Below are 16,159 nucleotides of genomic sequence, written 5' to 3'. Positions count from 1 at the left end.
ATTAATGTGTGCTGCCCAGTTAACTCTGTGTGTGTGTGTGTGTGTGTGTGTGTGTGTGTGTGTGTATGTGCACGCATGTGTGACACAGAGAGAGGAGAGAGGGAGAGAGAGAGAAAGAAACGGTGTGTGTGAATTATGTGTGCAGACCTGGAAATACAGGTTTTCTTGCTATTTCTGTTTAACTTCAGAGCATCCTGAGATAGCAAGACAAAAAAGCCCTCACCCCAAGATGTTCACTATTACGTCAGGATTTTCTCAACACTGTCTAAAATAAACAGAAATATACTGGAGATTAAGACTTCCACAGCTCTCAATTTCAGATGTTTATGTTAATTTCAAGTTCTTCCTTCTTACTGACTTTATAAATTAATGTTAACAATTGGAATTACTAACAAATACTTACACTGATATTTTGGAGAGGGCCTATGAGATTTTGTTTGAGGGAAAAGGGGTCTACTGTTGTAAATTTGAAAATGTTCTAATACAGTATACTGTTTTTCTTCATTATCAACATCAACCTCATATGAGCATGTTCTGGATATCTAGTTGCATGCTAGGTGCTAGAAGGTATTTATGCAATTTAGTCATATCTAAAAGTCAATATAAATCTCATGAATCTAAGGTTTATTCCATTCTTTAAGGGATCTGTTACACTCACAAACAGAATTTAGAGATCTAGGCATTTTAAATTTTCTTTGCCAGTCCACTTCCCTTGGATTTGGAAAAATGGTCACTCAAAGTTGTACAGAGCCAGGAAAAATATCACTAACATTTATTGTCTCCCCAAGAGAAAAATCTGTCTCCCAAAAGACCAATTCAGCTTTAGAGCCAGAGGTCCCAGATAATTCTGGGAAAGACTGGGCTCTCTGAGGTAAAAGTTGTAGAGCTTTATGACCAGGGAAGTTTCCACTGAATAACACCAACTCCTTGTCAATACAAGCAAACCAGACTGAAAGATAATGGCAAACTAGCTTTATTGTTGTTAGACAAAGGGAAACTGGGACTTCAAAAATGCCTGGGGTGGTGCCTTTGCACATAATCTTTAGTTGGGAAGCATGTCTCTATAGGAGGTCACAAAGGTAGGGCAGCAGAGGTAGAAGTGGCTTTGGGGAAACTGGAACAAGTAAAATAACACTTCTAACTCTTTTCCCCCTAAGACACTTGAAAAACAAACTCAACAAATAATTAAGCAATTTTTTCCCTAAATTGACACCCAAATGTGCTTGCTACCCATTTTCAGTAGAGAGGCAATCACAATGAATGAGGGGAAAAGAATAACTGCAATAGTAATAATTTTATAGCTAATAATATATTTAATGATTTGTCCTAAGGCCATAGGTAATAGTTGAGTTTGTGTTTGAATCTGGGAATATTTGGCTTTAAAGTTAGAGCTTTTAATTTTTTAACCACACCATAAAGAAATAGAAGATGAAAAAATCAGAAAATGGACATCCAAAATTAAATACAAATCCCCCAAAAAGCTTGAGAATAGACACATACCTCATGGCTTGCCTAAATTTGATAAATGTGGAAGGGCCAGATATATGCTGCAGGAGTAAGTCCTTCATGTATAAAGGGTTTGTTATAGTTCTGGACACAAAATAATTGGACAGCAATAACTATAATGCCAATCACACCCCACACAGAGAGATATGCATTAGTACAGGTATTAGGCAAGTGCTCTGAGGAGTTATGAAGCAAGTAACAGTGCAGAACAAGTCTGACTCTTTCCTATCCTCCATCCCCATCTCACAAAGTTCTACCTCTCTCTTTCTTCTTCCGCCTCCCCGTGCTCTGGCCACAATGGCTTAGTATTTGACATAGTCCTTCCCCACAATAGAGTTGACCAAAATCCCTGGCACACAGTAGGCACTAAATACATATTAATTGAAGGGAAGAAAGAACAGTGAGAAAGAGGACAAAAGAAGAGGAAACTTCAGAAAAATACTAACTTAACTTCCTATGAGAAGAATAATATGTCCATCTGTAGAGACAGGAGGAAGACAAGACAGAGGATGAAAAAAGCAGAAGGAGAAGCAGCAGTGAATATGCACAGCCTGTTAAGCCAATATCACAAGTATAACTGTGACCTAAACATCAGCTACATGAGGACAGGACAGGAGATGGAGTTGGATGGGCAGGGATGGCCAGATTAAATACCTTATAATGATGGGTGCAGGGAGCATCCACAAAAGTTAGTGGCCTGATAAATTTGTGTTTTAGAATAAGCTCTTTACTTGCAGAGAGGATGGATACCAGGAAAGGCAATGAGGAGGCAGGTGAAATCTGAAACCAGAACAGTTAGGTCTGCTGTAGGGAGTCCAGGTAAGAGATGCTAAAAAGCCTGAATTAAAGAGACAGCATAGAACTTTAACTTTAACTCTGCCATTTGTTGGGTTGGTGACCTTAGATAAATCAGTTAATATCTCTGGGATGAGAATATTTCTCCCTCACAGGGTTGTCTTGAGCAGCTAACAAAATACTATATGATAAAGTGCTTTGTAAACTTTAAACACTTGAAAACATATGTTATTATTATGGTGGTGAAAGTGGAATAAAGAGATGAAGGCGACAATTGAGAAACATGGCCATTGTTCCCAGGAGTGTCCAATCTTTTGGCTTCCCTGGACGACACTGGAAGAAAAAGAATTGTCTTGGGCCACAAATAACATACAGTAACACTAACAATAGCTAATTAGCTAAAAAAAATACCACATATATCTTGTAATGTTTTAAGAAAGCTTACTAATTTGTGTTGGGCCGCATTCAAAGCCATCCTGGGCCACATGTGGCCCTTGGGTCACAGGTTGGACAAGTTTGTTCTAGACATACAATCTACAAATGAGACAGTCTTCTCTGACATCTCCCTTTCTCCACTCTTATAATACATCTGTTGTCAAAATTGGGAAATTATTTTAAATTCTCTGAGGTTACTGGGGGAAAAGATGGGAGAGGAATTTAACACCTACCTGGTACATGGCACGTTCACATACATTATTTTATTTAATCCCCACAGCATCCACAATACTTTAGTACCTGGGTGATGAAATAATCTGTGCAACAAACTCTTGTGACACTACTTTACCTATGAAACAAATATGCACATGTGACCCTGAGCCTAAAATAAAAGTTAAAAAAAAAGATACATGGGTTCAAGAGAGTAGAGGAAAATGTGACCAGGATGAGAAGAGAAATGGAAATTTGTAAAATTTAAAATTTGTAAAATTTAAAATCCAAAAGAAATTTCTAGAAATGAAAAAAATATAATATTTGAAATGAAAAAAATCACACAGATGGTATTAATATCAGATTAAACTTTGATGAAGGAAAAATCAGTGAATATGAAGCTATAGACTTAGAAACTATCCAAAATCAAATATGTGCTTGTAGCAATCATACTTGTGGATACCTACCCAAGACAAATGAAAACATGTTAACATGAGGACTTGAATATTCATAGCTTTGCTAATAATAACAAAGAACTGAAAACAACCTAAACATCTATGGACTGATGAAGAGAGAATTAATATGTGATATATACATTTTTTTATTACACAGCAATAAAAGGAATGAACTACTGAAACTTATAACAACATGGATAAATCTCAAAAGCACTATGTTGATTACATTTATATAAAATTCTAAGGGAGGGACAGCATTAGAAGAAACACCTAATGTAGATGACAGGTTGATGGGTGCAGCCAACCACCATGGCACGTGTATACCTCTTTAACAAACCTGAATATTCTGTGCATGTATCCCAGAACTTAAAGTATAACTAAAAAAAAAAAAAAAAAAAAAAAAAAAGAAAGAAAAGAAAAGGAAACGGCAAACTACAGTAACAGAAAGCAGATCAATGGTTGCCTAGGGTACAGAACGAGGGGGAGGGAATTGACTGCAAAGAGTGTAAGGGAACTCTCTGGGAAATAAATGTTTTTATTACAATTGTGGAGACAGCTATAAAACTACATACATTTCTCAAAACTCAATATATGTTGTTTGAGGAGGAATATGGATGTGGTTATAAAAGGACAGCATGAGGGATCCTTGTTGACTTCCATATCTTGACTGTGGCAATGAATATCCCAACCTACACCTGTGAGGATATTGTATAGAACTAAATACACATATACAAGATCAAAAAAATTCAAAAGCTAGTGGAAGACAAGAAATAACTAAGATCAGAGCAGAATTGAAGGAGATAGAGACACAAAACAACCTTCAAAAATCAATAAATCCAGGAGCTGGTTTTTTGAAAAGATCAACAAAATAGACTACTAGCCAGATTAATGAAAAAGAAAAGAGAAAAGAATCAAATAGATGCAATAAAAAACGATAAAGGGGATATCACCATCGATTCCACAGAAATACGAACTACCATCAGAGATTACTACAAACAACTCTATGCAAATAAACCAGTAAACCTGGAAGAAGTGGATAAATTCCTGCACACTTGCACCCTCCCAAGCCTAACTCAGGAAGAAGTTGAAACCCTGAAGAGATCAATAACAAGGGCTGAAGTTGAAGCAGCAATTAATAGCCTACGAACCAAAAAAAGCCCAGGTCCAGATGGGTTCACAGCCGAATTCCACTAGACATACAAAGAGGAGCTGGTACCACGGCTTCTGAAACTATTCCAAACAATACAAAAAGAAGGAATCCTTCCCAAATCATTTTATGAGACCAACATTATTCTGATACCAAAACCAAGCAGAGACTCAACAAGAAAAGAAAACTTCAAGCCAATATCCATGATGAACATCAATGCAAAAATCTTCAATAAAATACTGGCAAACAGATTGCAACAGCACATAAAAAAGCTTATCCATCCTGATCAATAGGCTTCATCCTGGGGATGCAAGGCTTGTTCAACATACGCAATCCTATAAACGTAATCCATCACATAAACAGAACCAAAGACAAAAACCACATGATCATCTCAATAGATGCAGAGAAGGCCTTCGACAAAATTCCACAGCCTTTTATGCTAAAAACTCTCAATAAACTAGGTATCGATGGAACGCATCTCAAAGTAATAAAACTATTTACGACAAACCCACAGCCAATATCATACTGAATAGGCAAAACCTGGAAGCATTCCCTTTGAAATCTGGCACTAGACAAGGATGCTCTCTCTCACCACTCCTATTCAATACAGTATTGGAAGTTCTAGCCAGAGCAATCAGGCAAGAAAAAGAAATAAAGTATATTCAATTAGGAAAGGAGGAAGTCAAATTGTCTCTATTTGCAGACGACATGATTATATATTTACAAGACCACATCGTCTCAGCCCCAAATTTACTGAAACTGATAAGCAACTTCAGCAAAATCTCAGGATACAAAATCAATGTGCAGAAATCACAAGCATTCCTACACACCAACACCAGATTGAAAGAGAGCCAAATCAAGAACGAACTGCCATTCACAATTGCTACAAAGAGAATAAAATACCTAGGAATACAACTAACAAAGGATGTAACGGACCTCTTCAAGGAGAACTACAAACCACTGCTCAAGGAAATAGGAGAGGACACAAACAGATGGAAAAACATTCCATGCTCATGGTTAGGAAGAATCAATATCATGAAAATGGCCATACTGCCCAACGTAATTTGTAGATTCAGTGCTATCCCCATGAAGCTACCTATGACTCTCTTCACAGAACTGGAAAAAACCACCTTAAACTTCATATGGAACCAAAAGAGAGCCCACATAGCCAAGTCAATCCTAAGCAAAAAGAACAAAGCTGGAGGCATCAAGCTACCTGACTTCAAACTATACTACAAGGCTACAGTACTCAAAACAGCATGGTACTGATACCAAAACAGAGATATAGAAAAATGAAACAGAACAGAGTCCTCAAAGGCAACACCATGCATCTACAAGCATCTGATCTTTGACAAACCTGACAAAAACAAGCAATGGGGAAAGGATTCCCTGTTTAATAAATGGCATTGGGAAAACTGTCTAGGCGTGTGCAGAAAGCAGAAACTGGACCCCTTTCTGACACCTTACACTAAAATTAACTCCAGATGGATGAAAAAACTTAAACATTAGACCTAACACCATAAAAACCCTAGAACAAAACCTAGGCAAAACCATCAGGACATAGGCATGGGCAAGGACTTCATGACTAAAACACCAAAAGCACTGGCAACAAAAGCCAAAATAGACAAATGGGACCTAGTTAAACTCCAAAGCTTCTGCAGAGTAAAAGAAACAATCATTAGAGTAAACAGGCAACCAAGAGAATGGGGAAAATTTTTACAATCTACGCATCTGACAAAGGGCTAATATCCAGAATCTACAAAGAACTTAAACAGATTCACAAGAAAAAAACAAACAAATCCATTCAAAAGTGGGTGAAGGACATGAACAGACACTTTTCAAAAGAAGACATATATGAGGCCAACAAACATATGAAAAAACACTCATCATCACTGGTCATTAGAGAAATGCAAATCAAAACCACATTGAGATGCCACCTCACATCAGTTAGAATAGTGATCATTAAAAAATCTGGAGACAACAGATGCTGGAGAGGATCTGGAGAAACAGGAACACTTTTACACTGTTGGTGGGAGTGTAAATTAGTTCAACCATCGTGGAAGACAGTATGGCGATTCCTCAAGGACCTAGAAATAGAAATTCCATTTGATCCAACAATCCCATTACTGGGCATACATCCAAAGGATTATACATCATTCTACTATAAAGACACATGCACAGGTATGTTCATTGCGGCACTGTTTACATTAGCAAAGACCTGGAAGCAACCCAAATGCCCATCGACGATAGACTAGACAAGGAAAATGTGACAATATACACCAAGGAATACTATGCAGACGTAAAAAACGATGAGCTCGTGTCCTTTGCAGGGACATGGATGAATCTAGAAACCATCATTCTCAGCAAACTGACACAATAACAGAAAATCAAACACCACATGTTCTCACTCTAGGTGGGTGTTGAACAATGAGAACACATAGACACAGGGAGGGGAGCATCACACACTGGGGTCTGTTGGGGGAGACTAGCAGAGTGACATAACATAGGGAGAAATACCAGATATAGGTGATGGGGGCATGGAGGCAGCAAATTCCATTGCCATGTATGTACCTATACAACAATCCTGCATGTTCTGCACATGTACCCCAGAACCTAAAGTGCAATTATATATATATACATATATTTTTTTTTTAAAAGAACTAAGTACACACATACAAATGGGTACAAGGAAAACTGAGGAAAACTAAATAAGATCAGTGGATGTTATCAATGTCAGTATCCAGGTTGTGATATTATTATAGTATTACAACTAGGGGTAAACTGGATAAGGGTACATGGGATATCTCTGTACTATTTTTTTACAACTGAATATGAATCTACAATTATCTCAATAAAAATTTCGATGAAACACTCAAAAAAGTAAAAGAAATCTCAGAAAGGTAAAATGAGTTACTCTAAGTCACACAGCCAGGAAGTGTCAGCGGGCAGAGGCAGCATTTAGACAAAAGTCTGATTCTAGAGTCCTTTCTCTTAAACATTACACCATTGAACAGGGTTGATATTTTTCTATCATTTCAATTGTTATTGGAGTTAACATTAGTAATTTTTAAGATAGACAAAGAAAAGGCAGTTTGTTGCAAGCCATCAGGAGATGTTTATTCATTTGAAAGTCATCTACTGATCACCTATGCTCAGCCTGGCAGTATCCTGGACATCCTAAGTACAAGGTTAAAGAATGTAACATAGTCATATAAGCATAGGAATCTTAGCGCCACATGGACGTGCTACCAGAGGCCCAAAACTCATTGGAAGCACAGGAGAAGGAAGAATAAATTCATTCTCAAGAGGTCTGGGACCCTTTCTTAGAGAAAATGATATTTGGTCTGGGTATTAAGGATTGAGTAGGAGTTCACTAGATAGAAAAGAAGGTAGAAACAATAGAGAAGGATATTCCAGAGAGAGAAACTACATATCCAGGAGCAAAGAGATGTGAAAAAACATAAAGTGGTTTGGGAATGGTGAGAAGTTCAGTCTGAATGAAGTGTAATATACACTATGAGTTTGGGAAAAAGGACTGATAGGAAGAAAAACACAGACATGAGGCTGGAAAATTAGTTGGATCAGAAAATGAAAGCCCTTAAATGTGCCAAACCAAGTAGTATGCATTTTATCCAGGAAGAAATAAGAAATCAATAAAGGCTTTAAATTAGGAGATAACATAATTGGCTTTGTTGTTAGTAAAATAACTCTGGTGGCAATGTAGAGATAAGGATGGAGTCAGGAGGTAGAAAAACTAGTTAGGAGACTACTGATGTATGAAGGTGAGGTTTAAAGCTAACTGAATATGAATTGAAAAGCCAGATTCTATAGATTTTTGGTTAAGTTATCAAAGGTTGGTGAGAATTTTAGAAATAATGAAAGCTGATGGCTGATTCTGTAGCTTTTTACTGAAACTGGGTGGGTGGTGATGCATTTAACAAAAATAAAAAGATCATAGCTGGTAGGAGTGTTATGCGTAAGAAAAAACGTTTCACCTTTAGGTATACTGTGTTCAGGGCAATAAAAATAGTAATAGCTGGCTTTGGTTGAGTGCCTATACAAAACTCCAGGCACTGGTTTAAGTGTTTTATATATATCAACTCACTGAGAGACAGGTAAAGGGGATTAGTAGGTAATTGGAAATATAGATTTAGAACTCAAAAGAGATGTCTTGGCTGGGGATATAAATTTGATAATCATCACTGTATAGGAGGCATAGTTAAAACCATTGAGGCAAGAAGACAGTAAAGGATTAAATGTTGGGAAAAAAATCACCATTTTAGGACAAGAGAGTGATAAAGATTACAAATTACATAACAGCAAAGTTCATGCCTAACTTGTTCACCACTGTGTCACCAGGGCCTGGCATACTACCTGGAATATAGTTGTTGCTCAATAAATGTTTTTTGAATGAATAAAATAAATACAAAGATTAGAGAAGTATAAGGAGAAGTAGTGAGGCAAGTCTGTGTCGTAATCCCAAAAGACACAATCCTGAATGCCATAGTCCCAAATGTTGAAATCCCAAAGATCAAAATCCCTAAAGTCTAAATTCCTAGAGTCTAAAGTCTTTAACATCTAAAATCCTGAAAATCACAATACTGAAAGATTAAAATCCTGAATGTTGAAATTCTGAAAACTGAATTCTGGGGAAGTGTGTTTTGGGTTGCAGGTGGGATAGTTGTGTCATATTAGTTGCATCATGTGAGGTGGAACTATTATCGTGTTATTGTCTTTATTTAGAAATTAAGTATGGTTTAACGAGATGCATATGGGTGCCAAGTTGACATGGGGTAGACTTGTGAACTTAATTTTCAGTGCCAGTTTGACTGGATTAAGGAATATCTAGAAACCTGGTAAAGTATTTATTTTGGGTGTGTCTGTGAGGGACTCTTCAAAGGAGATTCATCTATGAGTCCCAGTGGACAAGCTAGGGAAGATCTGCTCTTAATGTGGGTGGGCACCATCCAATAGACTGGGGGCTGGGAGAGAACAAATACAGAAGGCAAATTGGTCTCTCTCTGAGATCTGGGGCAGGCTTTTCTTCTGTTGCCATGGACATCAGAAATTTGAATCCATGAAAGTACATTATCACAATGTTGACTTTGTGTGCGTATGTAAAAATGTGAAAACTTTCTCAGTGATGTCTTTTTGTACATCTGAATTTGTGAAAGGTAAAATTTCTCAAGATTTTGGCTTGTTGGATGACTGCATATATGGTGGTCACCTATCATGGTTTTTTATCTATCTTGTCAAAAGACTTTGGTTGTTCATCAAGATATTTCAGATAACTAGTTATAAAACTGGATGCACATAGTTACCAACCATAGTGATATGCTTTTAAGCATTTTCCTTTTTACCTATTTCTTTATGAATACAGTTCAACTACTTATGACTGTCATACTTGTGTTACTGTCACTGGTATATACTGAGTGTTTATCCTTACAAAACTATGTATGTTATTAATGTCTATTTTATTGTGTAAAGTGGACTTTGGAGTGTTCTGTTGTATTTTATGTTTCTCAAACAACTATCCTTTTAACAATGTAAGTAAATGGAATTTTTAAAATTACATTTTCCAGAATGTTTTTGGTATTTTGATCTTTCAGGATTTTAACATTTAGAATTATGAGATTTGGAATTATTTATTTCAGGATTGTGATCAGCTCCCTAGTGAGGTATAATGTCTTAAAAGCCAAGGGGGAAAAGAAGTTTCAGAGTGAGTGAGAAAGGCCAGATAACACAGTGAAGTCAGATAGAATGGGGGCTGCAAATAAGCCACTGGGTTTGGTAAAGAGGCAGCAATTATTAGCTTGAAAGCGGGCAGTTTTCCTGGAGAAGATTCAGTTGGGACTGTAATAGTTTGAAGGGTAAGTGGCTGGTGAAGAAGACTAGACAATATATAGGAACTTGGGGTTAATGCAATTGAGGAGGTTAGAGTTATTAAAGAAAACGAAGTAATTTTTAAAAATTCATTTTTATAATGGAGGAGACTTCAATATTGTTTATAGACGAAAAACAGAAACCCTAGGAAAGGGACAGAGTAAAGAAAGTAAGAGAGTTTATAATTGCTCTTAGCTTATTTTTCCATCACCATTTTCCTTTGAGCATGCTTATTAGGTCTTCTATTTACATTTAGTTAGACTTTAAAACAAGTAAAAGCCCTATGATCTGCCTCACTGGTACATTCAAGCAGCTCTAAAGGACTTGATAGTTTAACATAGGCTGATGCTATCCCCAGTGTCCTTTTTATGTGTATGTCTTGTCACCTATACAGCGTAAGACATGTCTGCACTCCAAGTGTATAGACAAGGTCTGGCTCTATTGCTCAGGCTGTAGTGCAGTGGCACGATCTCAGCTTACCTGCAACCTCCAACTCCTGGGCTCATGCCATCCTCCCACCTCAGCCTCCCAGTAGCTAGGACTATAGGCGTGCACCAGCATGCCCAGCTAATTTTTGTATTTTTTGTAGAGACAGGGTTTCACTATGTTGCCTAGGCTGGTCTTGAACTCATGAGCTCAAGCAATCCACCTACCTTGGCCTCCCAAAGTGCTGGGAATACAGGCATGAGCCACTGCACTCAGCCATACTTTTAAGATTATTCTAACAAGGAACCATGGTGCATGCCTATAGTCCCAGCTACACAGGAGGCTGAAGCAGGTGGATTGCATGAGGCTGTGGCGTGCCACAATCGCACCTTTGGTAAAATTATAAAATTATCCATATAATTAAGGGAAATAAAAACAAATATTAATAATTTAGTTCAATCAGTTTTATTCTATTAATGAAGTAATAAGGCAACAGTATACTTTACTCCAGTCATATGGCTTGATTATGAGCTTATAGAATATATGAGCATATTTATTGGAGACTCCAAACTACGCTTAAAAATTAAAGGATTATTGGCACTTAAAGTCAACACAATTCTGCTAATGTCTGAACAATATTAGAAAGTGACTGTTTTTGTAAAATCAATTTTCTTAAACTACGGGTACTTTTTAATGCCATGTACTACTTTGGAAGCAAAGTGAAGCCTATGGACTCCTTTTTAGAATGCTATTTTTTTTTCCTTTTGAGACTCTGTTGCCCAGGGTAGAGTATATTCACAGGTGCGATGATCGTGCATCATAGCCTCAAACTCCTGATCTCAAGCAATCTTCCTGCCTCAGCCTCCTCCTGAGTAGCTGGGACTACAGCCTCACACCACTGCACCCTGCTAGTTTTAGAAGTATACAATAAAATACATGGGATTATAATAGAAACTGATTACATTGAAATACAATCATCAAATATATAAAATAATTTTTGTTATGTTAATATATTTGCTTTCTTAGTAACACTTTAGATAATATCTATTATCCCCTCCTCTTCCATTTTAAAATATATTTGAATTTGACCTTTAAATAATGTAAATATATTAGCATCTATGTATTATCTATTTACAGTCATTTGATGATTTACTTGATACTATACTCATATATTTCTATCAGTATCCTTAGTCATCCCAAGATATATACATATATATATACAAAATATATTTATGACATACATACACACATGTATATTATATGTTATAATTTTTCATAGCTAGCTGATATTGGATATTTGCTAGCCGACAAAGTAGAAGAGTACTTTAAGAGAGACATAGCCTCAGATAATGCAAATATTTCCGTTGATCTTTAGAACAAGAAGAGATTGTCTCCATCTCTGAACTCCCTTAACATGATATTCATATTTTGATGACTGCTACAAGACTGAAAATCACCACAGAAAGGACCACGCTGGGCATGTTACAACTTTAAATAAAGAAGTTGACATTTCTATCAGGTCTTGAATTGTGTGCAGCTAAAGGCATTTTACTCATGCTCTTTGCAGAAGGGACAATATAAATGCTTTCTCTCCTTACCATCCTCCCAACCCAAATAAGTATCCACCTAGGCTTTTGATTTTAAGTACACTTGGATGTATCAGACCCTTTCCTGAAAGCTCATTTGGATGGGGCAAAGTGTGAAGAAAGCATAAGGATCTGACTACTTTGGGATATATATTTTTTCCTAGGTATGTTGGCTTATGGTGAGATTTGTATCTTTCTAGTCTTTTCTGTAACATGATGCAAGCGCATGTAGATAATAACTTAACATTAAGCATCCTATCTTCTGAAGAACATAATGACTGCCACCGTCTGAGAAAGCAAATTCCTAGAGAGGTAGTAACTATATTTAAAGAAATCTTTTCATGCTGTGCCTAGCTTAGCACAGCCCCTTAGATAGTTAGAACAGAGACAATTACGGGTGTTCTGAGATGCTAGGCTCTATCTTATGCAGATAAATTGTGATATTTCATGTGAATGAAGATCATTATTCCTTTAAAATAAATTTAATGAAAGCTCATTCTTTAACATGGATTTTAACATTTAGCTTTCCTTTACTTTATACACATATGCTTTGTAAACTTGGGAAAAGAAAGAGCCCCAAAGCACCTAAATGACCCAATCTTTAAATGTTTGCAAATATTACTGGCAACTTAATTCTCACAGCGAAGAAACTTTCTCATAGCAAACCACAACATAGTTCCAGCCAATCTATTTCTAATAGCCATGTTCATTAATATTAAGCAAACATGGCACAGAGAATTTAAATGTTTAAAACAGTCCAAAAGGTGAAAAACAACAAATGCACAAGGATAAACTGGAATTGAGTGTAGAAGAGAGCCCATCCATATAGATGAGGATCCAGTGCAAAGAATGTAAAAGAAAGACAAAACATCCCTTCAGAAAAGCCATCTCCTGATAACTTATTCTGTGACTCTTTATTTTTGTCATTTTCTCAAAAACTTAAGAAAATGACTTTACAATGTCAAAGATATTGTGAATAAGTAATCAACAAGCAAAGGAAGTGGCTCTGTACTTAAGTAAGTCAAAAAATAAAGTGTTGTCTGTGGATCTCAAGGTCTATTTTAGTCTTACCATGGTCAATCACACTGACATAGCAGGTGACATCGTAAAAAACAATGACACAGAGTCTAAAACCCATACACCAAAGCAGTGCTGGATTTTGGAGACTCATTTCAATACTTGAAAGAATTGCAAGCATCATCCTTCAGTGGCTTTTAAAGATGTTAAGTGACAGGATGGAGTGTTTGTGAAGTCTTCAGCTATCTGGAATGATCTGTAGTGTTTATTCCAAAAGTACACTGAACAAAATCAGCCAGAGTCTAAAAATAAAAGTTTTTCTTGAGGGTATTCTATCCAAGCATGACACTTCTACAAGCACCAAGATTCCTGGATGAATTGTTAACTAATGAAATATTGCCATTTTCAATTAATGCAGTATTCAGCCTTAAGGTAATACATAACTAAATGTGTATATTGAAGGAATAAGATGGAGAAGTACACAGAATCTTAGTTCAGTATCTTTGCTCACGGAGTCTAGATTTACTTACATAGGCCCTGATGTTGAGTTAAAGGGTCACAAGTTGTTGGTATTCAAGTTTTCTAGCATCATCCTCTCTTTATAAGTGAAATAACCTCACTTCACTCTGGTATTTTCTTAAAGAAATCATATGCCAAGAGAAAATAATCAATTTTTTCATAAACACATTAGGTGATTTATTAGGTTGAATTAAGTATGGCTCTATAATATTAATGTAAAATATTTAAAAGTAGAGCCAATCAGTTAAAGTTATCAAAAGCCAAAAGACAAATATTTGGAATATAAATTCATCTGTCATCTATATAGTGAATGACTTTGCGTATCATTAAGAATTTTTTTTAAAAAATACAGTAGTGAAATGGTACTCAACAGTTAAACAACTTCATATTCAAACTCAACAGTTTTTATTTCTGCCAGCATAAGTAGCTAGTGCAACTGGAAAATTGCAGCCTCTTTGATTATTTGGGTCACTCCATCTTTGTGAAATTATCCTAGTAATTCCACTGGCGATTTCTCTACTTTCTGGGACCCATCAAACTTTTCTTCGCCAAATGTCTGCAGAAATTTCTTTACCTGCAGTCCCTAGTTGATTTAGATAACATCTAAACAGCCTATGAAATAATAACTTAGAATTTTTTTCAGTCATCACCGCTTTAACTTTTAACTTTCTGATGATGCAGAAAACGAGTAAGAGGACACATCAGATAGAAATTGAACATCACGTACTGGTATCAGTTCAATTCAGGTAGTTAAAGAATCCAGATGTCACCTGGTACTGTCAAAGAACTCTAAACATGTACTTAAGTTTAATTCCCATAGCATCTGCGGCACTTTCAAGTCCCACTCCTTGTGCTCTCCTCCCACACTCAAACTAGTGTGCGAATTCAAGTTCTTAAAGACCAGGGAAAATTATATTTCTTCTGCCGTGGAGATTGATGCAGAGGAAGGCATCAGATGCTAATCATCTTAAGTCGTCTGCAGAAGAGGCTCAGAAATGTGTGCATCTTGTGTCTTCTACTTTTATTTTCCCAACCCGTTACGAAGTTTTGGAAGTTACCTTGGTCCCCAAAACACGCACTTGACACCATGTTATTCCTCTCCAAGAATCTCATTAACTCTCATTAGAAAGGGGAGTGGTGTGGACTCCGTCTCCCGGTGTAAATCTCTGAACCACCTAACACAAATACTAGAGATGGGGATGGTGAGAGGGTCAAAGGAGGTGGAGGGGAAAAGGTCGTGGGAAGAGACTCACCGCTCCTGCCAGTTCCTCGGTCAAGCACAACGTAACCAGGAGCAGCCACAACCTGAAACGGGAGCGAGGGGTGAGTAATATGGGCTCTCTAGGCTTCGGGATCCTGCGTCTGCCTGTAGTCCCCCGAACCCTTTTGGATGCCTGCTCCCACTTTCTCTGCAGTGACAGAAGTACAAGTATAGTCCCGGCCTGGCAAAGTAACCCGAAGTAGGAAAGAGGAGGGGAGCTCGGGGTAGCAACAGCTCACCCAGGGTGCATGCTTGCGGCTCCTCCGGAGCTGGGTCCCGGGAGACTGCTAAGCGGCTCCGCGGCCCCGGCTCATTGGGGCTCTGCTGATGCTTGGAGGCTGTTTCCTTACTCAGAACAGAGCAGGGGGACGAAGTAGCCCAGTTTGGAAGAAACTAAACACAGCTTCTAGATAAGAAGTGCCCCAAAGGGAAACAGGCTCAGCGGTGCCCGTTACAACTTGCAGCACTAAGGAGATAGTTCCATGCAGCTGGAGAGGAAGGAATGGAGGGGAAAGGGGCGGGGCTGTCTGCTGTCAATCATCCCCCCTACCTTGGGCAGCCGGTAGTCTTTCTCACATTAGGGAACATTTACACACAAAAGCTTTAAATATCTCCATAGTTTCACACACAGCCGCTTTGAGACCTATATGCTAAGACCTAAGCAACTGTGAATCATATACTTTCATACTTTCAACTTTACTTTTAAGATACACATAAAGAGACATGGGCATGCTATTCCCACATAGATAGATGGGCCTCAAAGTATCCTTAAACACATGCTCAAATGCATACAACATTGATTCTAATTGATTGTACACTAGGCCCTTGGGAAGGGGAGACAGTTTCTGGAGTTGTAAATCTACTCTGAGCTCAGCAGAGCGTAAGGATGAGTGGGCCCTCGTGAAAAAGATCCAAATCT

General features: G+C 37.5%; 1 protein-coding gene across 3 annotated transcripts in view; it reads right to left on the bottom strand.

Annotated features, from left to right (window-relative positions):
• Window positions 1-15,743, bottom strand: part of COL4A6 (collagen type IV alpha 6 chain) — a 294,729-nt gene extending 278,986 nt beyond the window's left edge. For all 3 annotated transcript variants that reach the window (XM_032250869.1, XM_032250870.1, XM_032250871.1), the window contains exons 1-2: window positions 15,480-15,743; window positions 15,233-15,284 (exon numbers count right to left, since the gene is read on the bottom strand). In XM_032250869.1, the coding sequence (XP_032106760.1) occupies window positions 15,233-15,284; window positions 15,480-15,490 (63 nt within the window). In that variant the 5' untranslated portion in view covers window positions 15,491-15,743. The remainder of the gene's footprint in view (window positions 1-15,232; window positions 15,285-15,479) is intronic.
• Window positions 15,744-16,159: the final 416 nt, after the last annotated feature.

The sequence above is a fragment of the Sapajus apella genome, unplaced genomic scaffold, assembly GCF_009761245.1.
Source record: "Sapajus apella isolate SASKATOON/1434 unplaced genomic scaffold, GSC_monkey_1.0 scaffold73, whole genome shotgun sequence".
In the NCBI taxonomy this organism is placed as follows: Eukaryota; Metazoa; Chordata; class Mammalia; order Primates; family Cebidae; genus Sapajus; species Sapajus apella.
Note: the sequence above shows the minus strand (reverse complement) of the source record. Positions and strands in the feature narration are given on the sequence as shown.